Source organism: Alosa pseudoharengus, unplaced genomic scaffold (genome assembly GCF_046254945.1).
Source record: "Alosa pseudoharengus isolate Yale_2024_CS ecotype anadromous, Long Island Sound unplaced genomic scaffold, YU_APseudo_1.1 YU_APseudo_1.1_scf_17, whole genome shotgun sequence".
Classification (NCBI taxonomy): Eukaryota; Metazoa; Chordata; class Actinopteri; order Clupeiformes; family Clupeidae; genus Alosa; species Alosa pseudoharengus.
The window spans coordinates 7921602-7949601 of record NW_027468640.1 but is presented as its reverse complement, the minus strand read 5'-3'; the positions used below and the strand labels follow the sequence as shown (position 1 = coordinate 7949601).

The 28000-nt window shown below is 40.9% G+C and overlaps 1 protein-coding gene across 1 annotated transcript; it reads left to right on the top strand.

Moving 5' to 3' along the window:
- Positions 1–9: 9 nt before the first annotated feature.
- LOC143127858 (uncharacterized) lies at positions 10–22958 on the top strand. The gene is made up of 28 exons (XM_076289574.1): positions 10–13; positions 73–345; positions 551–829; positions 1010–1255; positions 1373–1489; positions 1662–1686; positions 1896–2041; positions 2166–2219; positions 2320–2370; positions 2644–2686; positions 9510–10113; positions 14551–14716; positions 15121–15381; positions 15628–15894; positions 15998–16270; positions 16518–16790; positions 17275–17397; positions 17666–17938; positions 18030–18308; positions 18489–18734; positions 18843–18959; positions 19111–19129; positions 19346–19395; positions 20632–20706; positions 21150–21212; positions 21643–21717; positions 21855–21929; positions 22282–22958. The coding sequence occupies exons 1-28, from the start codon at positions 10–12 to the stop codon at positions 22353–22355; spliced, it is 4551 nt and encodes a 1516-aa protein (XP_076145689.1). The 3' UTR covers positions 22356–22958.
- Positions 22959–28000: the final 5042 nt, after the last annotated feature.

Genomic DNA, 28000 nt, shown 5'->3' with positions numbered 1-28000 from the left:
CGTGTGCGTATGAGTGTGTGTTTGTGTGTGATTGAGATGTGTTTGATAATAACTCTCTTCCATCCTCCACAGCACCAAAGCCCAAACTCACATTAAGTCCAGGCCACCAGCTCCTCACAGGAGACTCAGTGACTCTGAGATGTGAGTTGGGTGTTTCCTCTGGTTTGGTGTTCTACTGGTACAGACACACACAGACCTCCGATCCTGTGAACCAGACTGATGGAAACTCCTACAGCATCAGCTCTGTTAAAGTCTCTGATGGAGGACAGTACTGGTGCAGAGCTGGGAGAGGAGACCCAGTCTTCTATACTCAATATAGTGATGCAGCTGAGATAAAGTTTGTAGGTTAGTTTGTTTCATTAGAATGTAAAGTTATTGTGTGTGTTTTTATAGTTCAAGAATGTAAGTGAATGATTTACTTTTTTAAATTAGATTCATGTTTGAAATATACTGTATATCAAATTGGTATTTTGTATCTTTAAGATTCAATGATTACATATCTATAATTTCCATTCCCATTTTAATTCTGCTTTGTGTCTGTCTCCCTTAGGTGTGTCTCCTAAAGCTTCTGTGATCATCCATTCCAACTGGACCCAGATCTTCACATCTGAGCCTCTCTCCCTGAGCTGTGGGGTTCAGGGCAACTCTACTGGATGGAGACTGAGGTGGGTCACAGGCAGAGGAGGAGAATCAAAGTGTCCCACTGACTGGAGATCAGAAACAGGATCCAGCTGCAGCATCAGATCAGCATCTCCATCAGACAGTGGAGTGTACTGGTGTCAGTCTGACTCTGGAGAGCAGAGCAATCCTGTCAAAATCACAGTGCATGGTGAGTTGAAATTTTGTTTACATTCATTACGTATTATATTACGTTATTTACTGGATATTTATTTTTGATATGGCTATTATTTTTTTCTCCCATGTGGTGGTTCAGCAGACATTCATTATACTCAGTTCATGAAGTGAAGGAACTATTGTAAACCTGTATGAAATGTGTTTCCTATTACAGGTGGAGATGTGATCCTGGAGAGTCCTGTCCATCCTGTGGCTGAGGGAGATCCTCTGACTCTGCGCTGTAGATATCGCCATCAGCCATCAAACATCAGTGCTGACTTCTATAAAGATGGGACACTCCTACAGACCTCCACCACAGGAGAGATGACCATCCCTGCAGTCTCAAGGTCACATGAAGGCCTCTATAAGTGCAGCAACCCAGAGAGAGGAGAGTCACCAGAGAGCTGGGTCACAGTTAGAGGTTGTAGAGTTTAATATGTACATGTGTTAATTATGTATGTGTGGTTATGTATCAATGCCATTTAGTTTTAAGTTACAGCCATAACACTGTTTATTGCTCATTGTGTTGTGTGTACAGTTTCAGATGCTGGGTCCTCCATGTTGGTGGTAGCAGTGAGTGTGGTGATGGGACTGCTTGTTGCCTTGACTCTGGTCATTTCGCTGGTCCTGCTGTATCGCTCCCAGAAAGTTAAAAGTAAGAGTAAAAGTTATCAGTTTGTGGAAAACACTCCTGTATTGCATCTGACATACCAATATTTCTAATATGAAAATAAAAGACTGTTAATAAAAATGAAAATGAAATGTTAATAAAAAATGGCACTTGACTTTTGGATTGATGTCTCTACATTTTCTGTTCTGACACTCAGGTTCCAGTACAGTTAAGCGAAACCTGTAAGTTTTCTTCACAATTTAAATTGTCAATGGGAAACTGTGACCCACTCAGAAATGCCTTAACCTTGAATTTGAATTTAGACACAGATTACTTAAGAATTTTTAGTCTTTATCCGTGTAAACAGACTGGCTGTTTTCTTCATAGGTTTCAACAGTCAGTCATACATCATTGCTTTGTCATCACATAACAGATAATTTTGTTCCTGTAGAGACCAGCAACAGCAGACCACCAATCAGAGTTCAGACCCAGACCAGACCACCAATCAGAGTTCAGACCCGGACCAGAGGAATCAGAATCAGAGACGGTCAACAGGAAGTGAGGGGGCTGAGTCACAGTATATGCCCCTGCAGAAGAGTAAGACTGACTCTTATGTTGATTTTATTGTTTAAATAATGTTAATGCAATGTATGGTTTGGATTTTTGCAGAATAAATACATTTCTGTCATTGTAATGATTTATCACTCATTCCTTCACATAGGAAGTACAGATGACTATGAAACCCTCACACCCTTGTATGTGCCACTGCAGAAAGGTCTGTGTGTTCACATTATGAAATATCTGGATATATCGATCTGATTCTTCTTCCTCTATATTTAGGTTTACTTAATCTCAATCAATTCTATCTTAAACAGGTGCTACAGATGTTTATGAAACAATTAAATCATCCAAGGACTCCCAAGAAGGTTGGAACAAGTTGTTATCTAAATATCTAAATATTACTTTTGATGCTTTGCACAGTTTTGTAAATATAATGCATACCAATTTCAACCAAAGGGATTGTCTTTAATATGGCTAGTATATATTTGTGATAAATACATAACGCTACAATATACACCCGTCATGGACCTGACAGTGAAACATTTCACTAAAGGAAAGCATGTATCAATGTTTGTAGAAAACAATATGCATGATCTGGAGTTTATGACCTTCCTCCTCATCTCTGTCTTCCTATGTAGATTATGAGGAGGGATATGACGATGTGGATCTCCCTGATACTTAAGAAAATGAAAAATATGGGTAACACTTTACTTGACGGGTGAGTTCATAACACATTCATAGCAGCTGTCATAAACTGCACATAAAGCATTCATGACTGTTTCATGAGACATGACTCAACATTCATACCAAACCTTTCATGAATGTGGAAGACATAACGACGACATCTTGTCAAAATAAAAGTCCAACAATCGCAAAGCAGCATTGCTGTTTTTCTCTCCAGCCTTTGTAAAATATTTCATGAATATCTTATGAAGTCTACATCGATTGTCACTTTACTATACAAGTTGTGAAGTATTCGTAGTCACTGAGTTTAACACTGGGAGGTAAACTACATTCAGCTGACCCGTATTTGTGTAACCTGGAATGGTTGGACATTCCCAGTAGCAAAAGATGAGAAATCATCTGCAAAGGTTACATCATAAAACAAATACATTTTTATGAAACAAAAATATTTTCTTGACCATGTTCTGTCTTTTTGGCACTAGGGTAGCCCATTGACTCAGATGTGACGTGATCAGGTAAGAGGTTTGGAACAAAAACGGCAATTCTGCTTTGCGATTGTTGGACTTTTATTTTGACAAGTTGTCGTCGTTCTGTCTTCCACATTCATGAAAGGTTTGGTATGAATGTTGAGTCATGTCTCATGAAACAGTCATGAATGCTTTATGTGCCGTTTATGACAGCTGCTATGAACGTGTTATGAAATCACCCGTCAAGTAAAGTGTTACCAAAATATGTAACCTAGAGAATGAGAGTGAGATAGAGAGATAAGGACAGGAAATGTCCAATGAATATTTGAAAGTTGAATGAGGCGTGGTGTATTAGTTCACTGGATGAAGAATTCTAAAAGCAGTATGAAGTAAATTATGTCCGTAAAGCTCCATCTACCAAGGCATAGGATTTCCATTACATCATAATAATGCCTTTAAGCTAAACTGTAAATGTATGGTTTTTAATTATGAGCTTTAGTGTAAATTTATTTATGTATGTTCTACATGTGTATTCTCAAATGTGTAGACAATGCCTTTCAAATGCAGTGTATTACTTTCTCTATGGGACAAAAACTCAAAATTATTAGTTAAACTAGTGTGTGTTCATTAGAAAATAGACCAGGAGCACAACTTGCTGTAAATATATAGCTCATGTAGACTTTATGTCTTTAATTATTGTAATACATGTTTTTAATTGGTGAGTTTTTGTCTTATATCACACTTAAAAGTCATTTTAAAATATACCCACATAGTCTTTCTTTATATAACATGTTTTGTATATAGAAAATAATAAAGAGTAAATAATTCCTTGTTTCGTTGGCCTCATGTATGCAACATAAAATATTGACACTATTTTATTATACTGACTAGCATCTGCAATTCATCCTTAGACGGATGATAATATTTGAGGTTACAGATGAGGAACATGCATAGCGATAGCTACAACAGTCAGTTCTCTCTCCACAGATACAATAATTAATTTCTAATTTTGGACATTTTTACAGTCCAAAGAATTGACATGCAAGAAAAGCCAAAAAAGTGTCAGGCCAGCATGATAACAAAACTTCATGTGTGACCTCACCCTAAAACCAACAACCCAGAGCCTCAAGGCTCATAACACCCTGGAGAAGTTCAGTAAGAGACGGCATTTCAGGTCTATTTGATGTTCCTAAAAAAGGGCTGATGTGGGAGCTTCTCTCAGGTATTGGAGCTGTCCAGGGTGCTGAATAGTTCTGTACCTGAGTAGTAATTGATGGCACTATTTCTCAAAACCAAACTTACTTGGCCCCACATGCTGGTTTCTACAGTATATGAACATGCCTGTGAATTAATGGCCTTGTGGCTGAGGGAAACGGGGCTCATCCCAGTCGATTGCCAAATTGTGGAGGACTGCACAGGTGACTATTATGTTGCTTGCCTATTGTGGTGTGGTTCGTAGGCTGCTGTTGAAAATGTGTGAATCATGCACAGTGATGAGCAAGTTAGCCTACTTGATATGTGTAGTGAGCTAAGCTACCAGCTACTCTACAATAAATTCAGCTTCGCTACACAGAAGCTACCACCCATAAAAATGTAGCAAGCTAAGTTACAAACTGTCAAAAGTAGCTTGATAGGCTACATTAATAGCTACTTTCAGTTAATCAAACTGCATGCTAAGTCAATGCAATTTTAGTGATCAACACAACTGTCAGTCAGATAAAGGCTATGATTTTTTCATTGAGCAATAGTCCTATAAACAAAAAATAAATACAAATCAGAGCACGAACATGTGTTTGTATGTATGTTTGTGTTGGATGTCGTTGACGTCAAAAGGAACTTTTCCTTTGGATTACACAGAAGGCATCTAAAAATATATTTATTTTCGCTGGTCTCGACTAAAGTGACATACTTTTGAAGGTATGGCCACGGTGTAACATGTTCATGATCTTCAACCTCCTAGAGGTCATGCAATTGCTCTCATGAAATTAGTAGTTTATTTACTAATATCCTATGAGAATATGTTGTACTATATTTATTTCTAAATTTAAATATGGTGTTTTCATTGTACTGAGCAAGTCAATATGCTGAAAACATCTCGTTTTATGTTTATTCTTTGACCATTTGAGTAAAAATGGATTAAACAGACATTATTACAGTGTAGTGGAGTATTAAATCATTATCCATATTATTTTTTTGTACAATATTAGTATTTTAGACAAAATACTGGTTACACCAACTGACATAAATCGGTTACACCAACTGACCATAAAACGTCTACAGCAAGAGGACAAGAAATTGACAAAGAAAATTCTGTAGGCATCAAGGTAAACTGAATTGGATAATTTAATATATATTCATATAATTTATCATATTCCATATCAAAAATCATTTCATAACATCAATGAAGAAACAGCATTAACCTGTGTTCTATTTTATTTCAGTTCAGTTCTCATACAGATAAGAGAGATAAAGGGCCCTATTTTGCGACACAAACCCGGCGTAAAGCGTATTATTATCCCGACGCAAAGCTTTTTCCTATATTACACTTCACTTTTATTAAACAATGTACCTGTGTGGCAATTACCGACATAAGATTTGGTCTGACACATGAAAATCGTTGTCTTACATCATCTAAAAAACATTACGGCACTTACCAGGGAAAACCTTGTCTATAGCGAAAGGTGCATATGAAGCACAGCTGAAGACGCACTGACACGAGAAGCAGTAAGCAGCAACTCCTCTGCAGGATAAATGTCCTTAGGTTTTTTATTCAGTCATTTGAACATTATTGGGGCAAGTATTGATTTTGTGAAGCTAAGTTTTCAATGGTAATCCATTGTCGGTCAACAGTGAAAGTAATTAACTGTGTATAAATGTTTTGTCGTTGACTATGACACCACGGTGAAGTTAGTTTCACTGTACCTGCACACACACTACACAACCCCAACCAATGAATCATGCGATGGGCCTTGTTTCTGCAACCCTACCATTTAGACATACGTCACATCAGGAGCATGGACAATGTGATTGCTGACGCATTGTCCCGATCCTGTGGCAGTATTGAATAATTGTTCTGTCTCATGTCTTCTGTCCCTCCTGTTGCTTTTTCTCCTGGTCTCTCCTTAAAGTGCTTTCCAAGGGCCCTGGATAGCTGGTGGAGCCGGATGTGGAGGTTTGGGGGGGGGGTATGGGAAAAAAGGTGAGATTGGGTAATGCACTTGGTGGTGATTGGTGTGACATCTAAACTAAAGTTTTGTAGTGGTGTCTTGGGTTCGATGTGATGGTGGAGTCATGATTGATGTTATGCCTTGAAATAGTTTATTGTTTTATAGTGTAAATTCTTGGTGTTATTGACCAGTGCAGAGTCCCACTTAGGTGTTTCTCTGTTTCGAAGGGGGGGGGGGGGGGGGGAACTGTTACGACCCTGTTGACTGTTCTTGGGGCTCTGCCCCTTTATTCTATGTGTTGCCTGTTTGTCTCCTGCAGGGTGCTGAGTGCAGGGGTGGCGCCTAATAGTTAATGGGCTGGACTATAAGAAGGCCGGGTTTCCCATGGACGCGCGCTTGGCCATTCGCTCATTTGGTGGCTTGCTCCGATGGGGAGAACCTGGAGAGAGCCCTCGCCGGTCGTGTAGCCCTTTGCTGGAAGCTCCCTCTGTCTTCGTCACGTTTTGCCTTATTTATTTATTTCCCCTAGACACACTTTGCACGACACTTTGCTTTTATACATTATACTGACTTATTCTATTTATGTTAATAAATTATGTATTTATATAGAACACTACGGTGTGGTCTCCCCCATTTTATGCCAGGTCTGCTTTGAGCCAAGCAGTCCTTGACAGGAGCATTGCTTGTCACGACACATTTTAACACCACATCAATTTGGAGAAGTAATAGGCCTTTACTTCTTTTCTTTTACAGAAACATCACTAGAGACTGAGGGGTTTAGGGGAGTTTAACACCTGTGCGTGTGTGTGTGTGTGTGTGTGTGTGTTATATTATGGACTATTATGGTATATGGTACATCCTATTTCTCATTTTGGGCTATTAGTGCTATTTGCCATTACAAGGCTGAGGGGTACACTTGCCATTACACTTCAGTCAAGCAGATGGTGGTGGTAATGCACTCCGTTTGCAAACTGCTAAAAAAAAAACTCACTGAAGAAGAACCCTTCTTCTTTTTTCCATTTTGTATTTATTTCAGCTAGCAGGCATCAGTTGATGGAATGGCAGAAATTAACAAAATACTGTATACAGCATACTCACCAGTCACTGCTAGCTGAACAGCATTGCTGATGTGTGACTGCATGGAGCCCATGCTGCTCTCCTCCTGACACCAGTAGAGGGCGCTGTCCTCTCCAGCAGCCCCCCTGATGGTGAAAACATTCCCACTTTTGCTGTACCGCCCGAGGGCCACAGCTCGGGTCCTTTTGAACCACTTGTATCTCCAGCCAATGTAGGACTGTCAGCCTAGCTTGTGGAAGCACTGTGGAAAGTGAGCAATATAACATGTATGACATATATGGGGTTGAACATGCACCTACAACATTATATCATAGCATATCATAAAACAGCTTAAAGCATAACATTAAACACAACATTTTGAAAGTTAAAGTATTAATTTAAAGGCGCCCTTAATCATTTTGTTTACCTTAAAATATAATTTCCAAAATCATTTTGATGGCACATAAACTCTTAATCAGAGTTAGAGTAACAGTCTGTCAGTGTGATGCAGGTTTATTTCAATCAATATCAATATAACCTTTCACTAATACAGTATAACCTTTCACACAGCAGTTTCACATATTTCTCAATTCTGTAAAATGTGAAAGAGAGCAACACTAAAAAATAAATAAATACAATTCATAAATCCAACCTGTTGCTTTGTACTTTGTAATGGCAACTTATACCCCAAGTATTGCTAAATAGTGGCACATATTTGCATGTTCATAAAGGGGCCCTGCACACAGTTTCATTTGAAACCCCACTTCTCGTCTCTATTTTTACCACTGTCCATGTTGCATGTGAGGGGCAACAGGTTCACCATCAGCCCTTTTTATTGAAACAAGGTCAGATTGTGGTTTAGTGCATACTGGTCTAGATAGAAAAAAATATTTTAAAAAAATAACTGAAAGTACATTTAGAATATGCTGATTCCTGTAACACAGTTTAAAGCCCTCTGACCCAATTTGAAAAATTTTAAAGCCCTCTGACCCCACATTTTCTTGTGTCTAGATTGTACATGCACCTTAAAACTTAAATGGTGTCACATATAGGAATATACCACACATTATTAAGGGTAAATAAGAGATTGTGCAACACTAATGCATATCAATACAATTCTTGAACATAACAGCTCTTATCTTAATCCAGGATATCAGTGGTTTATGATGAAAGATGTTTTACTTACTTTAAGTATAAGCTGGGTAGAAGTGAAAAGACTTCACTTGATCTGTCAGCAAAATCACATAAGCTGCGTATGAAAGGCCAATGAGCCTTCAAAGAAGTGGTCCTGACATTGTACACAGACAGAAGACTAACAAACACAAACACAACCTCTTACCGCCACTTCCACTCACATGCTCAACTGATCAAAGACGTCAGCCAGTTTCTGTATTGTTCTGCTTCACTGTTGGGTTCACTTTCATGGAGCCGTAGGAGCTGTCAGTACTATCAGGATTATAAACAAGTGAGGATGAGCAATGGCAGGAAGTAGAGGTGTGACAACAAACCCGAGATGAATCAAGACAAAATAAGGGCCGACTGGGGGCTTTTCTGAAAGTCAAGGATGGGTCCTTTTTTTTATTTATTTTTTATTATTAATCAAACTCATCAAGAGGTACAGTGTATAGTGCAGTACACACACAACAACAACTGTTATCAAAAGTTAGATCATATATAACATACCAGGGGACAAAAAATTAAAAGAATACAATGGTGAACAGACAAAAAACATAAGGACATGGAACGAAAAAAATATTTATTTGCAGACTTTGTGGAGAGCCACAGGCAAATAAGGCAGTTCAAACAATTTAACCAACAGTTCTTCAAACAGCAGAAAACAGAAATTAGGAAAATCCAATTGGCAGTTAATCCAACATCCAGGCAAAGTCCAAAACAGTAAAGTTCAAGAGGCTGCTGTCACGGGGTAGAATAGTGGGGAAAAGTGGGGGAGGGAACTTAAAATGGAAAAGATTTTGTCCTCACAGGGACTTATTTTGGTAGCGCACTAAGATGATGGCCTCCCTTATCACGCATTGTTTGCTGATGACTTGCAGGTGTTTAGCGGCATGTATGGTTAGTGATTGGCACACGCTGGGTGGGCTGTGGGTTTTTAAGGCCTCTGCCTTTCAGTCTTACGAGAGACTTTGGGGGGGAAACACGGGAAAGGGGAACGGCCACAAGCTACAGTCTAGCTGGCTGCAAGGTGACATTCAGAGAGCGCAACTTCGTAATAGAACGAAAGGGAAGTGATGTGCGCGACGACAAGGACGGAGTAAGACAGACGTCTGCAGGGATCTTCGCCAGTGAAGTGCGATCCTGCTGGGTTAAGCCCACTCTGGAATACTGCATCCTCGAACGCTACAAGGGGGAAACGTGCTCCCCTACAGAGATAAGTAACGTTTGCCGTGGTTATGCCACTGAGGAACTGAAGCTGTTATGGTTCCCCCGCACCTGTGAAGCTGCTATTATCCCCGTGACTGTGCTGCTGCTATTATCCCCAGTGACTGTGAAGCTGCTATTATCCCCCGTGACTGTGAAGCTGCTATTATCCCCCGTGACTGTGAAGCTGCTATTGTCCCCCGTGACTGTGCCGCTGCTATTATCGCCAGTGACTGTGAAGCTGCTATTATCCCAGGTGACTGTGAAGCTGCTATTATCCCCCGTGACTGTGCCGCTGCTATTATCCCCAGTGACTGAAGTTGTTACCATCCCTTCGTGGCAGTTGCAGGGATGTGTAATTGAGACTGAGAGCACCACTCATTTCCTGGTCCCTCCTGGCCCTCTACGATACAGTGGCATTATTTAATGTAGGCTATATTGGCGTGGCATTTTAATTCATAATTTTATGTTTAAATAAATCTATTTCTTACACCCAAGTCTCTGACTTAGCTTTACTGAAGGGTACAGTTTTCTCCCCAGCAGTAGATGGTAGAAGTAGGGGTGGCCCTAGCGCCCCCCCCCCACCCTGTGACACTGCATCGTAGTGTCCAAAACAGGCAGATTCAAATTCCAAAAGCAGGTTCAGGAAAAACTACCAAACAAAATGTGAAACTTATAAACTCAGAAGTTCCAAACCTGAGGCAGACCAAAGCACAAGGGCACATCACCACACAGAGAAAGACAATCTGACAATGAGGCACCAGTGAAGGCAGGAGGGACAGGGGTAAATTGAGGTATCTGCCTATCACTCTCCTCCCCACTCTATCTTTTTATGCCACTATTGCTGTTTTCTCTCATTTGTTTATTTTCTCTTCATCAGTTGTTCACTTACTTGTTTTCTACCTTTTCTACCTTTGCTTTGTGTTTCTACGTGTCTATTGCTGTGCAAGAGGAGGTGAGAGATTGTGGTTCTGGTCTGGTTTCCTCTGTAGGCTGTGACCTGTGTGTAAAAGGCGCCGACCAACCATTTCCTCTCTGCTGCACATGTGCAGATGATTGTAATTGCAGTGACAATATACTGCATGACACCATTAAACGGCACTTATGCATCAAAAAGATAGCTATGGCAAAATAGCAATGCCAATTAGATAAGGTTGATTAATACATTATATTTAACAGATACTTCAAACATTAAAGGAAATTAAGATGATGATGATCAAGACCAAATAATTTATACTGCATGTCGTTTCTGAGGCCTTATTGGGTTACACTTTACTTGACAGTGTCGACATACAGTAAGAGTGACATGACACTGTCATGAACGTGTCATAAACAAGTCATAAACTTTTATGACATAACACTTCTGTTATTAAGTGACATTCCGTTTTTGTCATAACAAGTAAGTGTTAAAGTTAGGGTTTGGGTTAGGTTTAGAGTTATGGTTAGGATTAGGTTTCATGTGTTCATGACAGTGTCATGTCACTCTTATGTCGATACTGTCGTTAGTAAAGTGGTAATCAGCATTAATCCTCTGCTAAGATACGACAATTCTTGTACAAAAATAATGAGGGGGTGTTCTTCAAATACCACAAGCTTGTTTATCTTCAAATGTTGTATCTATCAAAATGACAGTACTAAAACCACACTATTGAAAAAATGAATTCACACATGTGTGACCAACACATTTATTTGTGAAGACTTTGTGGCTTTTAGCTGAACATGGGTCAGTTCTCAAAATGTGTCTGGCTGCTGCTTCCTCATTCACAGAGGCAGGCTTGTACAGAATGTAGCACACATAAACCAAAATCTAAATTTCATTAAAACATTACTACCCGCTCTGTACCAGAATTCAAGCTGTTTTCTTTCTTTCTTAATGTGATAACAGTGATGTAGAATGACAGATACAAAAATAAAAAAGAGACCAAAATACAAAAGCAGTTGCATCTATGTATGTGATATGAGAGTTTCAGGCCTTCCTCTGGTTAACCCCCTCCACCCAGAAGACAAACACCTTCCTTTTAGAAGGGCTGAATTATGAATCGAAAGACAGACATTGTTAGCCTCTGATTTGATCATCTGTATATATAAATGTTGTGACTGGACACGGATCTACAGAAAAAAAAATGGAAAGACAACGTTGGGGGCTTAAATCACCAAGAAACGAAACTAACAGAACACACACACACACACTCACACTCTCTCTCTCTCTCTCTCTCTCTCTCTCTCTCTCAAACACAGATGTACACACACAAACTCTCTCACTCTCTCTGTGGAGGAAGAAGGAGGTGGTTTGTCTTTTGCAAGTGTTTTTCTCTCTCATCACACTCTACCATCTCACTTGATCAGTAACCGGACAACACACAGTATGGAGCTCTCTCCTGTGGGCCTGCTGCTCGGTGAGTTGTGTGTGTGTGTATGTGTGTGCATTCTGTTAGTTTCCATCGCATTTCTTTAGGATGAGAGTTCTGAGAACACAAATGATGTAGTTGTAAAGCTAAATATATAAGTACCAGTGGTGCTCGGGTCCATTCACAAGTGCCTCACACTCGCCTGAATTTAAATCATCCCGACCTCAAATCAAACTGGGAATATTAATTAAGACAACATGATACTTGACCCGCTACCCAACCCACTTATTTACAAAATGTGCACTTTTGGTTAACGCAGCCCATGCAGTGTATTCTTACTGAGCTATGGAAAGCTTTCACATAAACAGAATTCCCTCTTTATTAATCACATCAGTTTAACCGTGATATCCCTTATGTTGAGGAAATGTGTCTTAAGTATAGTAAATTCAGACCGAGGGTAAGGTACAAAGCTTTGTTCTCTGCAGAGAAGGCTCACCTGAACACAACAAGTGTTTGCAGTCAGAGACATGCCTGTCTAACCCATTAGCCCTTTTTTTATAACTCGGGTTTTCTGTTGTTTTGCTGACTATCCCTAACCGCAGTCTGTTGTCTGAGACATATGGCCATAGCAGAGGTTGTGGGCCCCAACTTCACAAGTACATTTGGTTAACAGAAGACTAAGCAGATCAAGACAACATAAGGTTAATTGAGAACAGAGAAAACAAGGGTAACAACTAGAGTATCAAGTTGTTGAAATTAAGAGAAGACAATACTCTATAGCTATAGCTACAAAACCATAACTTGATCTTAAATATACATTTCCATTACACTTATCAAATGCTACACAAACACAAAGTTTTACGATGCTGACTGTAGGCTATAGAAGTTAATTGTGGTAAATGTCGTCATTATTTTAGGCTAGCTACTTGTCATTAGGTCTTGTGCCAACATTATTAATTAATTTATCAGATAGGACAAGCCGCACTTGAAGTTACTTGGTTAGGCTGAGAGGGCTTACCAGTGCCGCATTTGTAACGAGCCATTTTTGTCATGCCTGTTTTGTGGCTGTTATATTTTAAATGGCATCACAAAAAGTGCATAGAACATAACCAGCACTGCTCCTATCACATCACCTTCTTTGGCAAGTCAATGACATTACACAACTCAGTGGTGTAACATAGTTGTGTTGGGCCTGATTAGGTGTTGCTACTCAGTGGTGTAACGTACAGTAGTTGTGTTGGGCCTGATTAGGTGTTGCTACTCAGTGGTGTAACATAGTTGTGTTGGGCCTGATTAGGTGTTGCTACTCAGTGGTGTAATGTAGTTGTGCTGGGCCTGATTAGGTGTTGCTACTCAGTGGTGTAACGTACAGTAGTTGTGTTGGGCCTGATTAGGTGTTGCTACTCAGTGGTGTAATGTAGTTGTGCTGGGCCTGATTAGGTGTTGCTACTCAGTGGTGTAACGTACAGTAGTTGTGCTGGGCCTGATTAGGTTTTGCTACTCAGTGGTGTAACGTAGTTGTGCTGGGGCCTCAGCACAATAATTTTCCATTTACTGGTCGTTGTTTCTTACTCTTGAAAGGTGGCTTTGAAGATTGATCAAACACAGATTCACCATTGCCGTATTCTCTGCCGTATAACTGTCACTTAAAAGGGATATGGTTTACGTGGGTTATATTGTAAGCAGTGACATACAAAACACACAGGTAGATGGAAAATGTAAGAAAATGTGTAATTCACAGTTTTCGAAAGCGTCACTTTCAATTCACTAAGTGTGATATGGAATGAATTATTATAAAGGTGCAATGAGAGCATAGTTTTGTGTATGAGAGAGAAATTATATGTTCTTGATGTATGTTGTGCATATTTTCTAAGTGATTATTAAAGGTTTAGTCAGCGATCATACTCAATTTCAGGCACAGAACATTTTTTGCCATCCTGTGAGTACACTGGAAATAAAATGGTTTCCGTAGGCAGCTCAGAGGGTTTTGTAACAAAACCTAGATATGGGATTAAGGTGGGATGTTCTGGTTGTCTTGGCTGAATATAGACTTGGTTTCACAAAAGAGATGACCCATAATTTACCATGGGGATTTATTCTGTGCAGCTAGTCTGGCACCGATCAGACTTACAGCCAGTCTTGGTTCATCCTAGGGTCAATTACGTTGTCTCTTTTTAAGAGCTTTATTCCATATACAGTATGTATGCTATTTTCTATATTAATACACTTGCAAAGCACCACATATAGGGGTTAAAATGGGGGGCACATTTTCAATGATGATTTCAATGAATTTGGTGGTGATAGTCATACTATATGTGTTTCTTTGCAGTGGTGTGTTCTTTCTTAATGACAACACGTTTATAAATGAGGCAACATTCACTTGCGGATGCTTATGTAAATGTGCATTCAGTTGGTCCACCACACCTACTCTGGCTGTTTTACAGAAACAGCTGTGTTTGCCCATTCATATTCACACACAAGAAGGCTGGAAGAACATGAATGAATACACACAGCCTCTGGATGTGTCCCATAGTGGTGATTACACCTGTATTGGTTACAAAAATAAAGCTTACAGCAAAGAGAGTGAGGGAGTGAAACTGCAAGTATTAGGTGAGTTTTGTTCACTTAACATGAACCATAATCTTTGCTGGTTTATTTTTTATTGTTTAGTGAATAATGCGTTTCAGGTTCACTCTTAATCTCCACATGCCACTGACAGGTGATATAGGTGATTTACCAGGTGACCACACCAATTAGTACACGATACCACACAATTCACAATCTGGGCTCCCATATAATCCAGTCTAAAGTTTCCTTTTAATCGATTGATCACTGCACCTCACCAGCACCTGGAAGGTTGTGCACAGGAACTTTATCCTTTTTAATGAACCATAATCATTTTACTCCACTGGATGTGCAAGAAGTAAAATAATAGAGAGCTGAATTTCCAGGTTAGTGCCCATGTCTCTCTGGGGTGGTGTTGTTGTTTATTCATGTTTTGTTTATTCTCACAGATCTGCCCAAACCTAAACTAACTGTAGAGCCTCAGAGTCCTGTGTATGTTGGAGAGACAGTCACTCTGAAGTGTGAAGTAGAGTCTACCAGGCACTGGAAGTATGTGTGGTATAAAAACAGGGTTGATGACAAACTGTGTGAGTCTGATGAGAACACACACACCATCACAGCCAAGTCTCACGAGAAGCATTACTTGTGTCAGGTAAAGCTGAAAGATCTATCATCACAGATGAGTGAAATAAAATATGTTGAAGTTAAAGGTGAGTACATATTTTGTGAGTAATTCTATACATGTGTAAATATCTCTGTGTGATTGTGTATGTAATGTCCTAATTTACTTTTAGGGCGTAGGCCATATGTTTAAAAACAGTCTGTACATCATGAGATACGTGGTCAAAGATGCAGATGATGATGAAGTGTTTTCAGTTACTGTAGATGCACTTCATCTTTCTATCATGTTCAAATCTTGGCCTGTGTCTTCAGTATCATGTAATTTGCCTCCACAGATCCCCCTTTAGCTACAGTGGCTGTAGAGTCTCCTCAGCGTCCCTTCTATGCTGGAGAGACAGTCACTCTGAGGTGTGACATAGCAGAGTACACAGACAGGGATCAGTATGATTGGTATAAAGACAGTAAGCAGATATCTGGACAGAACAGGAAGAGCATCACCATCTCTCTTCCTGATGATGCTGGCCAGTACACATGCAAAGGGCGGAGAGGAGGTCAGCCGCGGTATTCTCAGAGCAGTGCACCTGTCTCTATCAGTGTCAAAGGTGAATACAGCCAGAAGAAATTTGCTCAGTACAAGGTCTACTAAACTTCCTTTTTAACATATTATGATTTTGCTGTTAATCAGTCTTGTGCTTATTCCTATAGCCCTGCCCACAGCTACACTGACTGTGCAGCCAGAGACTCCTGTGTTCACTGGAGAGGAAGTCACTCTGAAGTGTGAGATTGAGTCTGAGAGTTTCTGGAAGTATAAGTGGTATAAATACGGGAACAGAAATGTACTTTCTCAGGGGGACACCAACACATTCACCATCACTGCAGCTGCTGAGTCTCATGAGGGCCAGTACTGGTGCCAGGGGGAGAGGAGAGACAGACCCACAGCATCACAACCAAGCAGGAGAATAACTATTGATGTCAAAGGTAACTATTGTATGCATAAGTGTGTGTATGCGAGGGAGAGGGTGTTGAAGGATTGATTTTATCTTTTTGTGCTATTTTGAGTATAGGCATTTGAATAGAGACAATGCTATTCAACGGTCATGACAGATGTATAAGATGTATCTTTCTGTCATATGGCTCTTTATGCATTTAATGTTTCTTGACCCACACAGTAGAAGCCTGTCAGTAAATTAGTCTGTGACTGTTACTGTACTGTTAACCTCCACAGCTCTGCCCACAGCTACAGTAACTGTAGAGTCTCCTGAGGGTCCATACTACCCTGGAGATGAGGTCACTCTGAGGTGTGACATAGCAGAGTACACAGACTGGAATTGGTATGCCTGGTACGAAGACGGATATTACATTAAAAAGAGGGGAAGTCAAGCCATCACCATCTACCTCCTTGATCAAGCTGTCCAGTACCTGTACACATGTGAAGGGAGTAGAGTAACTAGGCCAAAGACTTCCCAGCGTAGTACTCCTGTCTCTGTCAGTGTAAGAGGTGAATACAGCTACACTAATTATATCTTCAATGATAATTATATATACTTACTTGAGAGCTTGTATGTATAAACATGTTTACAATGTGTGTGTGTGTGTGTGTGTGTGTGTGTGTGTGTGTGTGTGTATGTGTGTGTGTGTGTGTGTGTGTGTGTGTGTGTGTGTGTGTGTGTGTGTGTGTGTGTGTGTGTGTGTGTGTGCATGATCCTGCATTATCTGGCCCTGTGATCGGTGCTGCGTTTATCTTTATGTTGTATTTACAGAATGTTGATTTGTTTTTAATGCCTTTAATTACTGGGATAATGAATTTGACCTGGTGACCTTTGAGTATGTAAGTGAGCGAGTGACCTGACATGATATTTGATTGTGTTTGAAAATTGTCAATTGTACTTTTACTATGAGTGAGCGAGTTTCTTCTGGTTTCATGCTGCTATGACTCTGACTCGTGCCAGTAAAACATGTTCACTCTCCATTTACACCCACAGCCCTACCTGCAGCTACACTGACTGTGACTCCACAGAGTCCGGTATTCACTGGAGAGTCAGTCACCCTGAGTTGTGACATAAAGTCTTATAGTGGCTGGACATATAAGTGGTTTAAAGACAGGAGTAACAAAGTTGTATTTACTGGAAGCACATTTACTCTAAAAGAAGTTAGTGAGTCTCATCGTGGTGAATACTGGTGTCAGGGAGAGAGGAGAGAAAGACCAACCTCATCACAAAGTAGCAGCAAAACAACTATTGAAGTCAAAGGTAAAGTATATTTACCTGAGTGTGTGTGTGTGTGTGTGTGTGTGTGTGTGTGTGTGTGTGTGTGCGTGTGTGTTTGTGTGTGATTGAGATGTGTTTGATAATAACTCTCTTCCATCCTCCACAGCACCAGAGCCCAAACTCACATTACATCCAGGCCACCAGCTCCTCACAGGAGACTTAGTGACTCTGAGATGTGAGTTGGGTGTTTCCTCTGGTTTGGTGTTCTACTGGTACAGACACACTCAGACCTCTGATCCTGTGAACCAGACTGATGGAAACTCCTACAGCATCAGCTCTGTTAAAGTCTCTGATAGAGGACAGTACTGGTGCAGAGCTGGGAGAGGAGACCCAGTCTTCTATACTCAATATAGTGATGCAGCTGAGATAAACGTTACAGGTTAGTTTGTTTTATCAGAATATAAAGTTATTATGAGTATGTCTGTGTTTTATAGTCCACTAATGTCAATTCCAAATTGTGTCTCTCTTAGTTGTGTCTCCTAAAGCTTCTGTGGTCATCCATTCCAACTGGACCCAGATCTTCACATCTGAGCCTCTCTCCCTGAGCTGTGGGGTTCAGGGCAACTCTACTGGATGGAGACTGAGGTGGGTCACAGACAGAGGAGGAGAATCAAAGTGTCCCACTGACTGGAGATCAGAAACAGGATCCAGCTGCAGCATCAGTTCAGCATCTCCATCAGACAGTGGAGTGTACTGGTGTCAGTCTGAGTCTGGAGAGCAGAGCAATCCTGTCAAAATCACAGTGCATGGTGAGTTGAAGTTTTGTTTACATGCATTACGCATTATATTACGTTATTTACTGGATATTTATTTTTGATATGGCTATTATTTTTTTCTCCCATGTGGTGGTTCAGCAGACATTCATTATACTCAGTTCATGAAGTGAAGGAACTATTGTAAACCTGTATGAAATGTGTTTCCTATTACAGGTGGAAATGCGATCCTGGAGAGTCCTGTCCATCCTGTGACTGAGGGAGATCCTCTGACTCTGCGCTGTAGATATCGCCATCAGCCATCAAACATCAGTGCTGACTTCTATAAAGATGAGACACTCCTGCAGACCTCCACCACAGGAGAGATGACCATCCCTGCAGTCTCAAGGTCACATGAAGGCCTCTATAAGTGCAGCAACCCAGAGAGAGGAGAGTCACCAGAGAGCCGGGTCACAGTTAGAGGTTGGAGAGTTGTACATGTGTTAATTATGTATTGGTTATGTATCAATGCCATTTAGTTTTCAGTTACAGCCATAACACTGTGTATTGCTCATTGTGTTGTGTTTAAAGTTTCAGATGCTGGGTCCTCCATGTTGGTGGTAGCAGTGCGTGTGGTGATGGGACTGCTTGTTGCCTTGACTCTGGTCATTTCACTGGTCCTGCTGTATCGCTCCCAGAGAGCAAAGGGTAAGAAAACAAGTTTCCATTATTTTATCAAAATAACAGTGTTTCACATGGCACATTTCAGAGGTAAATATGCAGACTTTCAACAAAAAAGAGAAAAGATTACATGTTACATCATAATGTTTATTCTAAAAGCTCTCTTTTTGAAATTTAGGTTCAGTGATGTCAAACCTGTAAGTATTTTTTCCTCATAATGTTACATTTTAATTAATGGGGAGCCAAGACTGAATATGTTTCTTATCCCCTATATAGAGTCATCAATACATTGTGTGTGTCTGTGTGTGTGTGTGTCTGTGTTGTATGGGTCTTGCTATCCATACATTACACACCAGTGTATTACACACAAACAATTTCCTCTTTTACTAATGAGAGGATCTGTCTCCCTCTAGTGGTCCACAGCAGAGCAACAGTCCCAGTTCAACCTCACAGACAGGTTTTGGTAAGAGATTTCATCTATATAATGTTTACTCATGTCTTCGGGCCCTATCTTAACAGTCTGAAACGCACCATCTGAAAAGAATGGTTTGAATACATTTAGGGCTTGTCCAGTCCAAAAACGCTGTCTTGGTGGCATAATAAATTCACCAGACACCTGTGGGGTATACTAGGAATCGTGGGTTAGCGAGGTATGTTGCGCTCAAAGCCAGGGTATGCTGTGACACAAAAGTGGATTTGTTTTAGCGTCGCTATATCACCATGGTATCTTATGCTCGCAACTAAACCTGGTCGGAAGGAGGTTATGTGCTAAGTTATAACTCAAATCGTGTAATCTACCGCCCACGAACCAATCAATTGTCTTGAAAAACAAAGTTATCTTACGTGTAGGATTCTGTCATATATCTTACAGGTGGAGCTCCGCCTCTACAAACATTGTGGATCTCGAATGCGCTTTAATAGTGTTGTGCGTGCAAATATGCCACTATAGACGTGCATACCATACAACATCTGATGACAATCGATTTATTTGATGTTATAGGCTAGACACTAAAAATGACCGCAGTGTAGATTACACTATCACTCATAAATGCGGAAGTAATTGTTTTTTAATATAGGCGGTCTTGTGGGTCACCAAGTTTCACGATGGTCCAACATCATCCCAACACCGAGAACGCGCACAGATCTGAGCTGAAAGCCTAGTTTGACAAATGTATCACATAACTGCTATTGTAGTATCAGTTAACGTATACCCCTGAGTCAAGGCTTTGAGAAGCCTTGATAATGTCTACATAGACTAGATATGTCTAACGTGCTTCGTAGTATACCCCACAGGTGCATTGCTCAAGAGGGTTGTTTTTATGTTCCTTAATTAGTCATGGGTGTGTTTTGGGCGTTCTCTTTAAAAGCAAGGAGTGCAACATCAAACAGCGTGTTTGTGTTTTGACAACATATTCGTCAGCTTATCTGAAGGACTATCTACTTGCATGCAAGACTATGCAACACTAGGATTCCACTAAACCTTGCTTTGCTAAAATGTGTGTGTGTGACAGCGTATAGCCTACATGCATCTGCACTCATAGGCAAACTGAAACTAACCTTACCGTGGTCTCAGACAACGACAAAACAGTTTTACACTTACACACCTTTCGCTTTACACGCCTTTCTTGATTTTTGGACCATGTAGCCTACCTGACCACTCATACGGAGCAAATTTGTTGTGGTCTGTATCTTCCACTAGGTGGTGCTATGGCTGGAACCGGTGATGTGGTCTATGCCGAGATTGAGTTGAAGGATACAGACAACAAAAAGAAAGGTCTGTAATGTAGAATGTATATTTTATGCGTCTTCAAGACATCTGATTAGTATGTTGTATGCAATGTACTGTATGTTACATTCCATTCCATTGCATTTGGCTGACGCATTTTTAGCCAAAGCGACTAACAACATGGTAAACAGTTTAAGTTTTAGAGCAATTCTCAACAATTTTAGGACAATTTAAAAAGCATTAGAGTACAGTAAGAATAAGTGCATCAGTGAGTGCTGTTTTTAACAGTTACGTGTCAGTTTAAGACGGCTGGTGAGTGCTAGGATCAGTAAGACTTGTTGTAAGTGGTGCTATGAGAGGAGATGTTCTCTAAAGAGCTGGGTCTTCAGGAGTTTTTTGAAAATGGAGAAGGATGTCCCTGCCCTTGTAGGAACTGACAGTGTAAGTAAGTCAACCTTTGTGTGACCTGTTTGTTTTTAAACTTGTTCCAGCCCAGAGGCGTGCAACTATGTCCGACACGCTGTACTCCCTCCTGAGGCCAGTGAAGAGTCCAGGTAAGAGCATCTGAGCCATCACTGTCCCCATCAATAGCCCACATGCTATGAAGTTCATAACAGCCTTTGTTCTGCTCTCTTGTGGCTCATAATTCTGCCAAAACTCTTGCTCTAAATGACCCATGTGTCTTTACTTATGAAGTTAAAAAGCTAAAATTAAAGTATTTAGCAGAACACAGACTCACAAAGGGGGATTTAGGAATCAAACCCAGGCCAATTGTATGTCAGGTGGTGACATTACCACTACTCTACCACACCCAGAGTTAATTAGCACATTCCTTGAAGAAATGAAAAAAACAAAACATCTCATGACTCATTTTCTTGTTTCATATATTAAGCTTAGTAGTAGACTGAAAGAAAACATCAATGAAACTCTCCATGAATGGTTAGTCTAGGACTATAACTCTCTCTGCTCATGGTGTCTCTGCAGTCTCAGATGGAGGTGGGGACGGGTCCAGTGATGTGACATATGCCAATGCTAAACCAAAGAAACACAAGAAGCAAGGTAAAGTGGACCCCCTGAGTATAATTCAATATAACATTATTGAGGCATTTCTGAAGAGTTCAACCTTCTTCGTAAGAGCAGCAAAATGGTCTTTGCAGACTATATTCTAAGGAGGGTTGCATGTTTTCTTTTCTAAGATGAAGATTCAGCTGGCCCCAGTGATGTCACGTATGCTGATGTAGAGATTAAGATGAAACCACTGGGCAGTAGAGGTGAGTCATATCTCTGTCCTTTAAAGCAACAGTATGCAGGAATTTATGACTTCATGTTTTCACTGGTAACTGATTTTGGTATCTTCATTATGAAGGACTATAATCCAGTTGTTCCCACAAGCGACCTACTGTATATGCACCACATTATCTGGTGATTCATCTGATTTATGAAAATGGAAGAAACAACTTTCATAGCAAGCCTTTTCTTAGTGACAGCTGTGCTTTTTACATGCCTTATGGTAGTTATATGTAGTGTGCTTATTTTAAACCAAAATGCCTTACTGTTGTGCAACCTGAAGCTCTCATGCAATGACTATAAGTGGCTAAGAGCTGATGTCATTTTCTTTTAAAGCCAAACCAACAAACAAACCAGAGGAACATCTTTACTCTGCTGTTAAGCTTGATTGTTCAGCAAGTAAGAATTAATGGCCTCCAAGATTTCAAGACAGTAAAGATGCAAAGATGGGCTGTGATGGTGGGACAAAAGTACAGGGGAAATGGCAAGGGTTTCTTGTGCATGTGCGAAGTAAATAAAGTAAATAAAGAAGTTAATTTGGGAAAACTTCATTTAGAAAATCTTTCAGACTTAATGACCCATGCAGATAGATAGATTGGGAAATTGTGTCACAGCAGCAATTCACATACATCACAAAAACACACATATATTTCAAAACGAGGTATGTAATGGTTTAAGCATTCTCAACAAACTATATATTTCACAAAAGAGGTTGGAATATCACTCTCATAAATTAACCCTCATTAGTAAAATATCCCCAATGTACTGTATATTGGAAAGGCAATAGGCCCAGCTTGATTGTAGGACATCAAGCTATTGTAACATAGTGATCCCTGACTGTAGATGAAGGCTGAACTTACTATCAACTTCAGCATCTAGAAAAAGGGAGATGTTTGTAATGTGTGGAAGCTTAACTGTATAAGCTTATTTCAAAGTACAGCTTTAAAGTCTATACATATTTTGCAAATCTTTATCAAAATTGCTACAAATGTGTTGATCGTTTGTTTTTTGAATTGTGGACATTGATAAAATATTTGCCAATTTGTCTCATGTAAATATGTATATTTTAAACATGAAATGAATGTGTATTTTTGTACGATGTTTTTTTTTTACTTAACTTCAATAAAGCTTACTCATTAGATCATGATATCAACAAACGGAATCCATCATACTTGAAAATTAAATATAAGGATGCTACGCTTTGGTTTGCCTCAGAGGTTTACCCTAAAGTCATTGAAAAGAAGAAAACCTTATCAGACCAAAAGAGCTAACCAGAAAGAAGAAAACTCAGGTTTTGTCTTTAGAATCCCTTCATTGGGTAATGTGGGTTTGCTCAGGGGAGAAACGATCAAACCACATCCTTTTGGGGGTTACGCTAGAGATCTTCAAAAAGTCTACAGAGGATAGATAGATAGAAAGATAGATAGATAGATACTTTATTGATCCCCAAGGGGAAATTCAAGGTCTCAGTAGCATACAGACATCACACACACACATTCACTAACAGCAAAAAAAAGTCATTAAAAGTATATAATATAAAAAAAACACAACTAAGCAATAAGGACAGTAGAAGATAAAGAATATACTAAAATGCAAATTATACTAAATAACACTTAATCTAAATCAATTCTAAAAACAATATCCACATAGTGGGTGATTAATCAAGAGGTATTTGCAATGACTGAGGCAGGGACTGAGCCTGTGATTCTCTGTGCATAGTAAGGTAAGGTGCTCTGTGTGAGTGAGTGTCATGAGGGTACAAATGAGTAAGTCCAACAGTGCAAGAATGAAGTCTAGAGACCAGCATAAAATAAATATGGACATATCAGAGAGTAGGCAAGGTAATATAAAAATCTATAGAAAAAACTAATATATATATATATATATATATACATACACATATATAACTATATTAAGAAAAGGTATAAGTGTGGCCACAATCCGGCTGTGGTATGAAGGGAGGGGTTATGCATATGTGCTAATATAGCACGCAAGCAGTGAGGCAGTAAGACAGTGGTAAAAGTGGCTAGCGGACAGACAGTACCCAAACATGGAGAGGGTGGAGAGGCAGACAGACTATTGAAGTCTATCTCTCCTCTTCCCTTAAGTGAAGCATTGAACAGTTCAATGGCCCTGGGGACAAATGACTTCCTCAGTCTGTCTGTTATGCAAGGCAGTGAGCGAAGTCTCCAGCTGATCAGGCTCTTCTGCTTTACAATAGTGCTGTGGAGTGGATGACACTCATTGTCCAAGATGTTCATCAGTTTGTTCAGGGTCCTTTTGTCAGATATTGAAGTGATGCACTCCAGTTCAGCTCCCACTACAGAGCCAGCTTTCCTTACTAGCCTGTCAAGTCGCCCAGCATCCTTCTTCTTTGTGCTTCCTCCCCAGCGTACCACTGCATAGAAGAGGACGCTGGCAACAACAGACTGGTAGAACATCCTGAGGAGCTTGCTGCACACATTGAAGGACCGCAGCCTCCTCAGGAAGTACAGCCTGCTCTGCCCTTTCTTGTAGAGTGCGTCAGTGTTGGCTGACCAGTCCAGTTTATTGTCCAGGTGGAGACCCAGATACTTGTAGGTGCTTACCACCTCCACATTGGCCCCATCAATGGAGACTGGTAGCAGAGCGGGCTTAGACCTGCGGAAATCCACCACCATCTCCTTGGTCTTTGAAGTGTTGAGTTGAAGGTGATTGAGTTTGCACCATTGCACAAAGTCCTCCACCAGACTCCTGTACTCCTCCTCCTGCTCGTCCCTGATACACCTCACAATTGCAGTATCGTCAGAAAACTTCTGCATGTGGCATGACTCGGTGTTGTAGAAGTCAGATGTGTACAGGGTGAACAGGACTGGAGAGAGCACAGTTCCCTGTGCCGCTCCGGTGCTGCTGATCACAGTGTCAGAGAGACAGTTCTTCAGTCTGACGAACTGTGGTCGCTCGGTCAGGTAATCTGTAATCTAGGTTACCAGGTAAGCGTCCACACCCATCTGCAAGAGCTTGTCTCCCAGTCTGAGGGGTTGGATGGTGTTAAAATCCAACCTGGTCTCATTAGGGAAACGTTCCTCTGGGAACGTTTTGGCAAACCCAGCCAAACGTTCCACCAGACACATTTCTGAGGTGCAAACTAGCCAAGCAACCCAGCGGGGGTGCTAAAGAGAGACGTTTAGACGTTGTTTACTACAGTTAGGTCTGGTCGAACTAAATTGTAGCTTACACAAGCTCAGCAGTATTCTTTGGTTAGCAAACCAAAGTTTTGGATTAATAGTGCCTATTTCTCGCTACGTTTCACAAAATATAAGGCCACAAACCCTGAACTGCCGTCTATGGTTAGCTGCCACATCTTGGTGGGGGTTTTTTTTCGCGAGCAACCCGGGGGATTTTAGCTCAGTTGTCAACACGCTCAACTTCCGCTCCGAGGTGCAGCTGTTCGCAGGTTCGAATCCGGCTGTGTGCTGAGTCTGGTCTTCGTCGCAAGCCCAGTCTGCGCAGCCTGGTCCTCTGGTCTTCGTGCGTTGGTTTGAATTGCACGGCTCGGCCCTGCACACAGCCGGATTCGAACCTGCGAACAGCTGCCCCTCGGAGCGGAAGTCGAGCGTTCCCAGGGGAACGTTTCCCTAATGAGATCAGGTTGTTAAAATCACTTGAGAAATCAAAGAACATGATTCTCACAGCACTTTTCCCCTTGTCTAGGTGAGAATGTGTCCTGTGTTGAAGGTAGGTGATAGCATCGTCCACGTCCACTTTCTCCTGGTATGCAAACTGTAACGGGTCTAGTGCATGGCGTACCTGGGGTCTGAGCATACCTAAGACCAGTTGCTCCATTGTCTTCATCACATGTGATGTTAGAGCGACAGGCCTGTAGTCATTAAGCTCACTGGGGTGTTGCTTCTTAGGGACGGGGGTGAGACATGATGTCTTCCACAGTGTTGGAACTTGTCCGAGACGTAGACAGTTCATTCCAATAAGACCAGCAAGAATTGGTGCAACAAAATTAAGCATGGACACAGAACGGTGTTAATTACTGGACATTGCTTTTCCCCACAAAGGTTTAGTTATATTAGTTAACGGGGTGTTACCTGTCAGACATTTTTGGAGTTGCTCCTCTGTTATCACCCCTTCTGGTTACGCTGCTTGTCTGTGAGAATGACACCGGTGTGACTAGTGCAGCTATTACTGATAGTTACAGACCTGGTGTTCTTTATGCAAAAGACATATAAACAGACCTGGTGTTTTTTTATGCAAAATTACCCCCCTCAACACAGACTTCATTGTGTTTCCTATAACTATGGTAACTATTACATCCTGATCCATCTGAAAAGATATCCTTTTAAAAACATTTTACACTATTGAACAATATTGGGCTCTCATCCTGAAAAGTGTTTTTCACGTTCAAAGAGCCCGTTGTGACAGACTTGAGACACACAAACCCCAAGGAGTACCTACTGTGTACACACACACACAAGATGGGGCTCTACACACACCCCAAGGAGTACCTACTGTGCACACACACACACACACACGAGATGGGGCTCTACACACACCCCAAGGAGTACCTACTGTGTACACACACACACACATGAGATGGGGCTCTACACACACACCCCAAGGAGTACCTACTGTGTTCACACACACACACAAGATGGGACTCTACACACACAGGAATAAAGACGTAAAATAAGTTCCAAAAGTACAACAGTGTGTCCCAGACAGATGTCCTTCTGGCTGTGCAAGCTAAACCCCTGGACCAGACCAGAATCATAGTAATCATAGGACACTTGACATATCATATAAAGATATAATGATGTGATATGAAATAAAATATAGCCCACCTTACGAGCCCAGTGGTCAGTAGCTGGATGTAGGTGAGGAGGAGGTTTAACCTGTTAGTGTGTCTGTCTGTCTGTTGGTCTGACCTCTAGTTCAGCCCAAATGAGGTGCTCTGCCTTCATATACTCTTTTATGTTTGCGTTACCAGTGTGTTCTTCCCCTTATCTATCTTATGTGTGTGTGTGCGTGCGCGCCTGTTTGTGTGTGTGTATGTGAGAGAGAGAGAGAGAGGCTGCAGGCCTCAGGAGTCAAATTTGCATGCTGTTTGGTTTAGTTCTGCTTTAGTTTGGTTTAGTTCTGCTTACGCTAACATACCTTAAGCAAAGATGCCCAACACACACACAAGAATATACAGAATACTGTTCACTCAGGACCACTTTAGTCAAAATTGTTTATTGATATGTAATAAGTTACATTTGGCGGTATGGCTCTGTTCTGGGACCTCCCTACCCTTCCGTGTGCCAACACAGAAAGCCTAAGGCAGGGAGAGCAGCAAAGTAGATCCCCCCATAAGGAATACAGAACAGAACAAGCATCAATGACAACAACATTGAAAGACAATAACCAATCAGGTGGAGTTGGGGGTGGAGGTGGGTAGCAGAGTGGCTTGCAAAGGGAACGGCAATCCCAGCCATGTTAGAGCAGCTTAAAAGTAGGGCCTAATTGCCTCTCAGCCAATGACGAGCTAAGGGTACTCTCAGCTGACAGGCCAGCTGATCAACCAGCTGAGCTGCCAGCTGACAGCTTGGCTTGACTCTGTGGCCTGCCAGAACTAATGCTGTGCTCAATTTCTCCCTGGTCACACAACACACATTGTTTGCCAAATTTGAACATACCTCATGTGTCATTGTAGCCTACAACTGTAGAGAGCAACCCAATACCCAATCCATAGGCCGCTCTAGGCTATTTTTAGGGGTGCTCAAGCCCCTACAGTAAATCTCATATCAGCACCCCCTGAAAAATAAAGTCCTTATCATAAAGTCCTTATCATTGTGATTATGTGAAATAATTTAGTGCTCTTATTACTTTTGCAAACCTGATTTTAGCGATAGAATAGGATAAATGACGACAGGCTCAGTTGTAGCCTAAGGTCAACAGCCTATCCGCTATTTCCTGAACGAGTAGTAGGCTATGCCTCTGTTTGGTGGGCGCCTCAGGTTGCTTCAGTCTACTACACGCAGATAACTTTAGGGAATAGTCAAAATTAGGTTGGGCAGGCCACAAG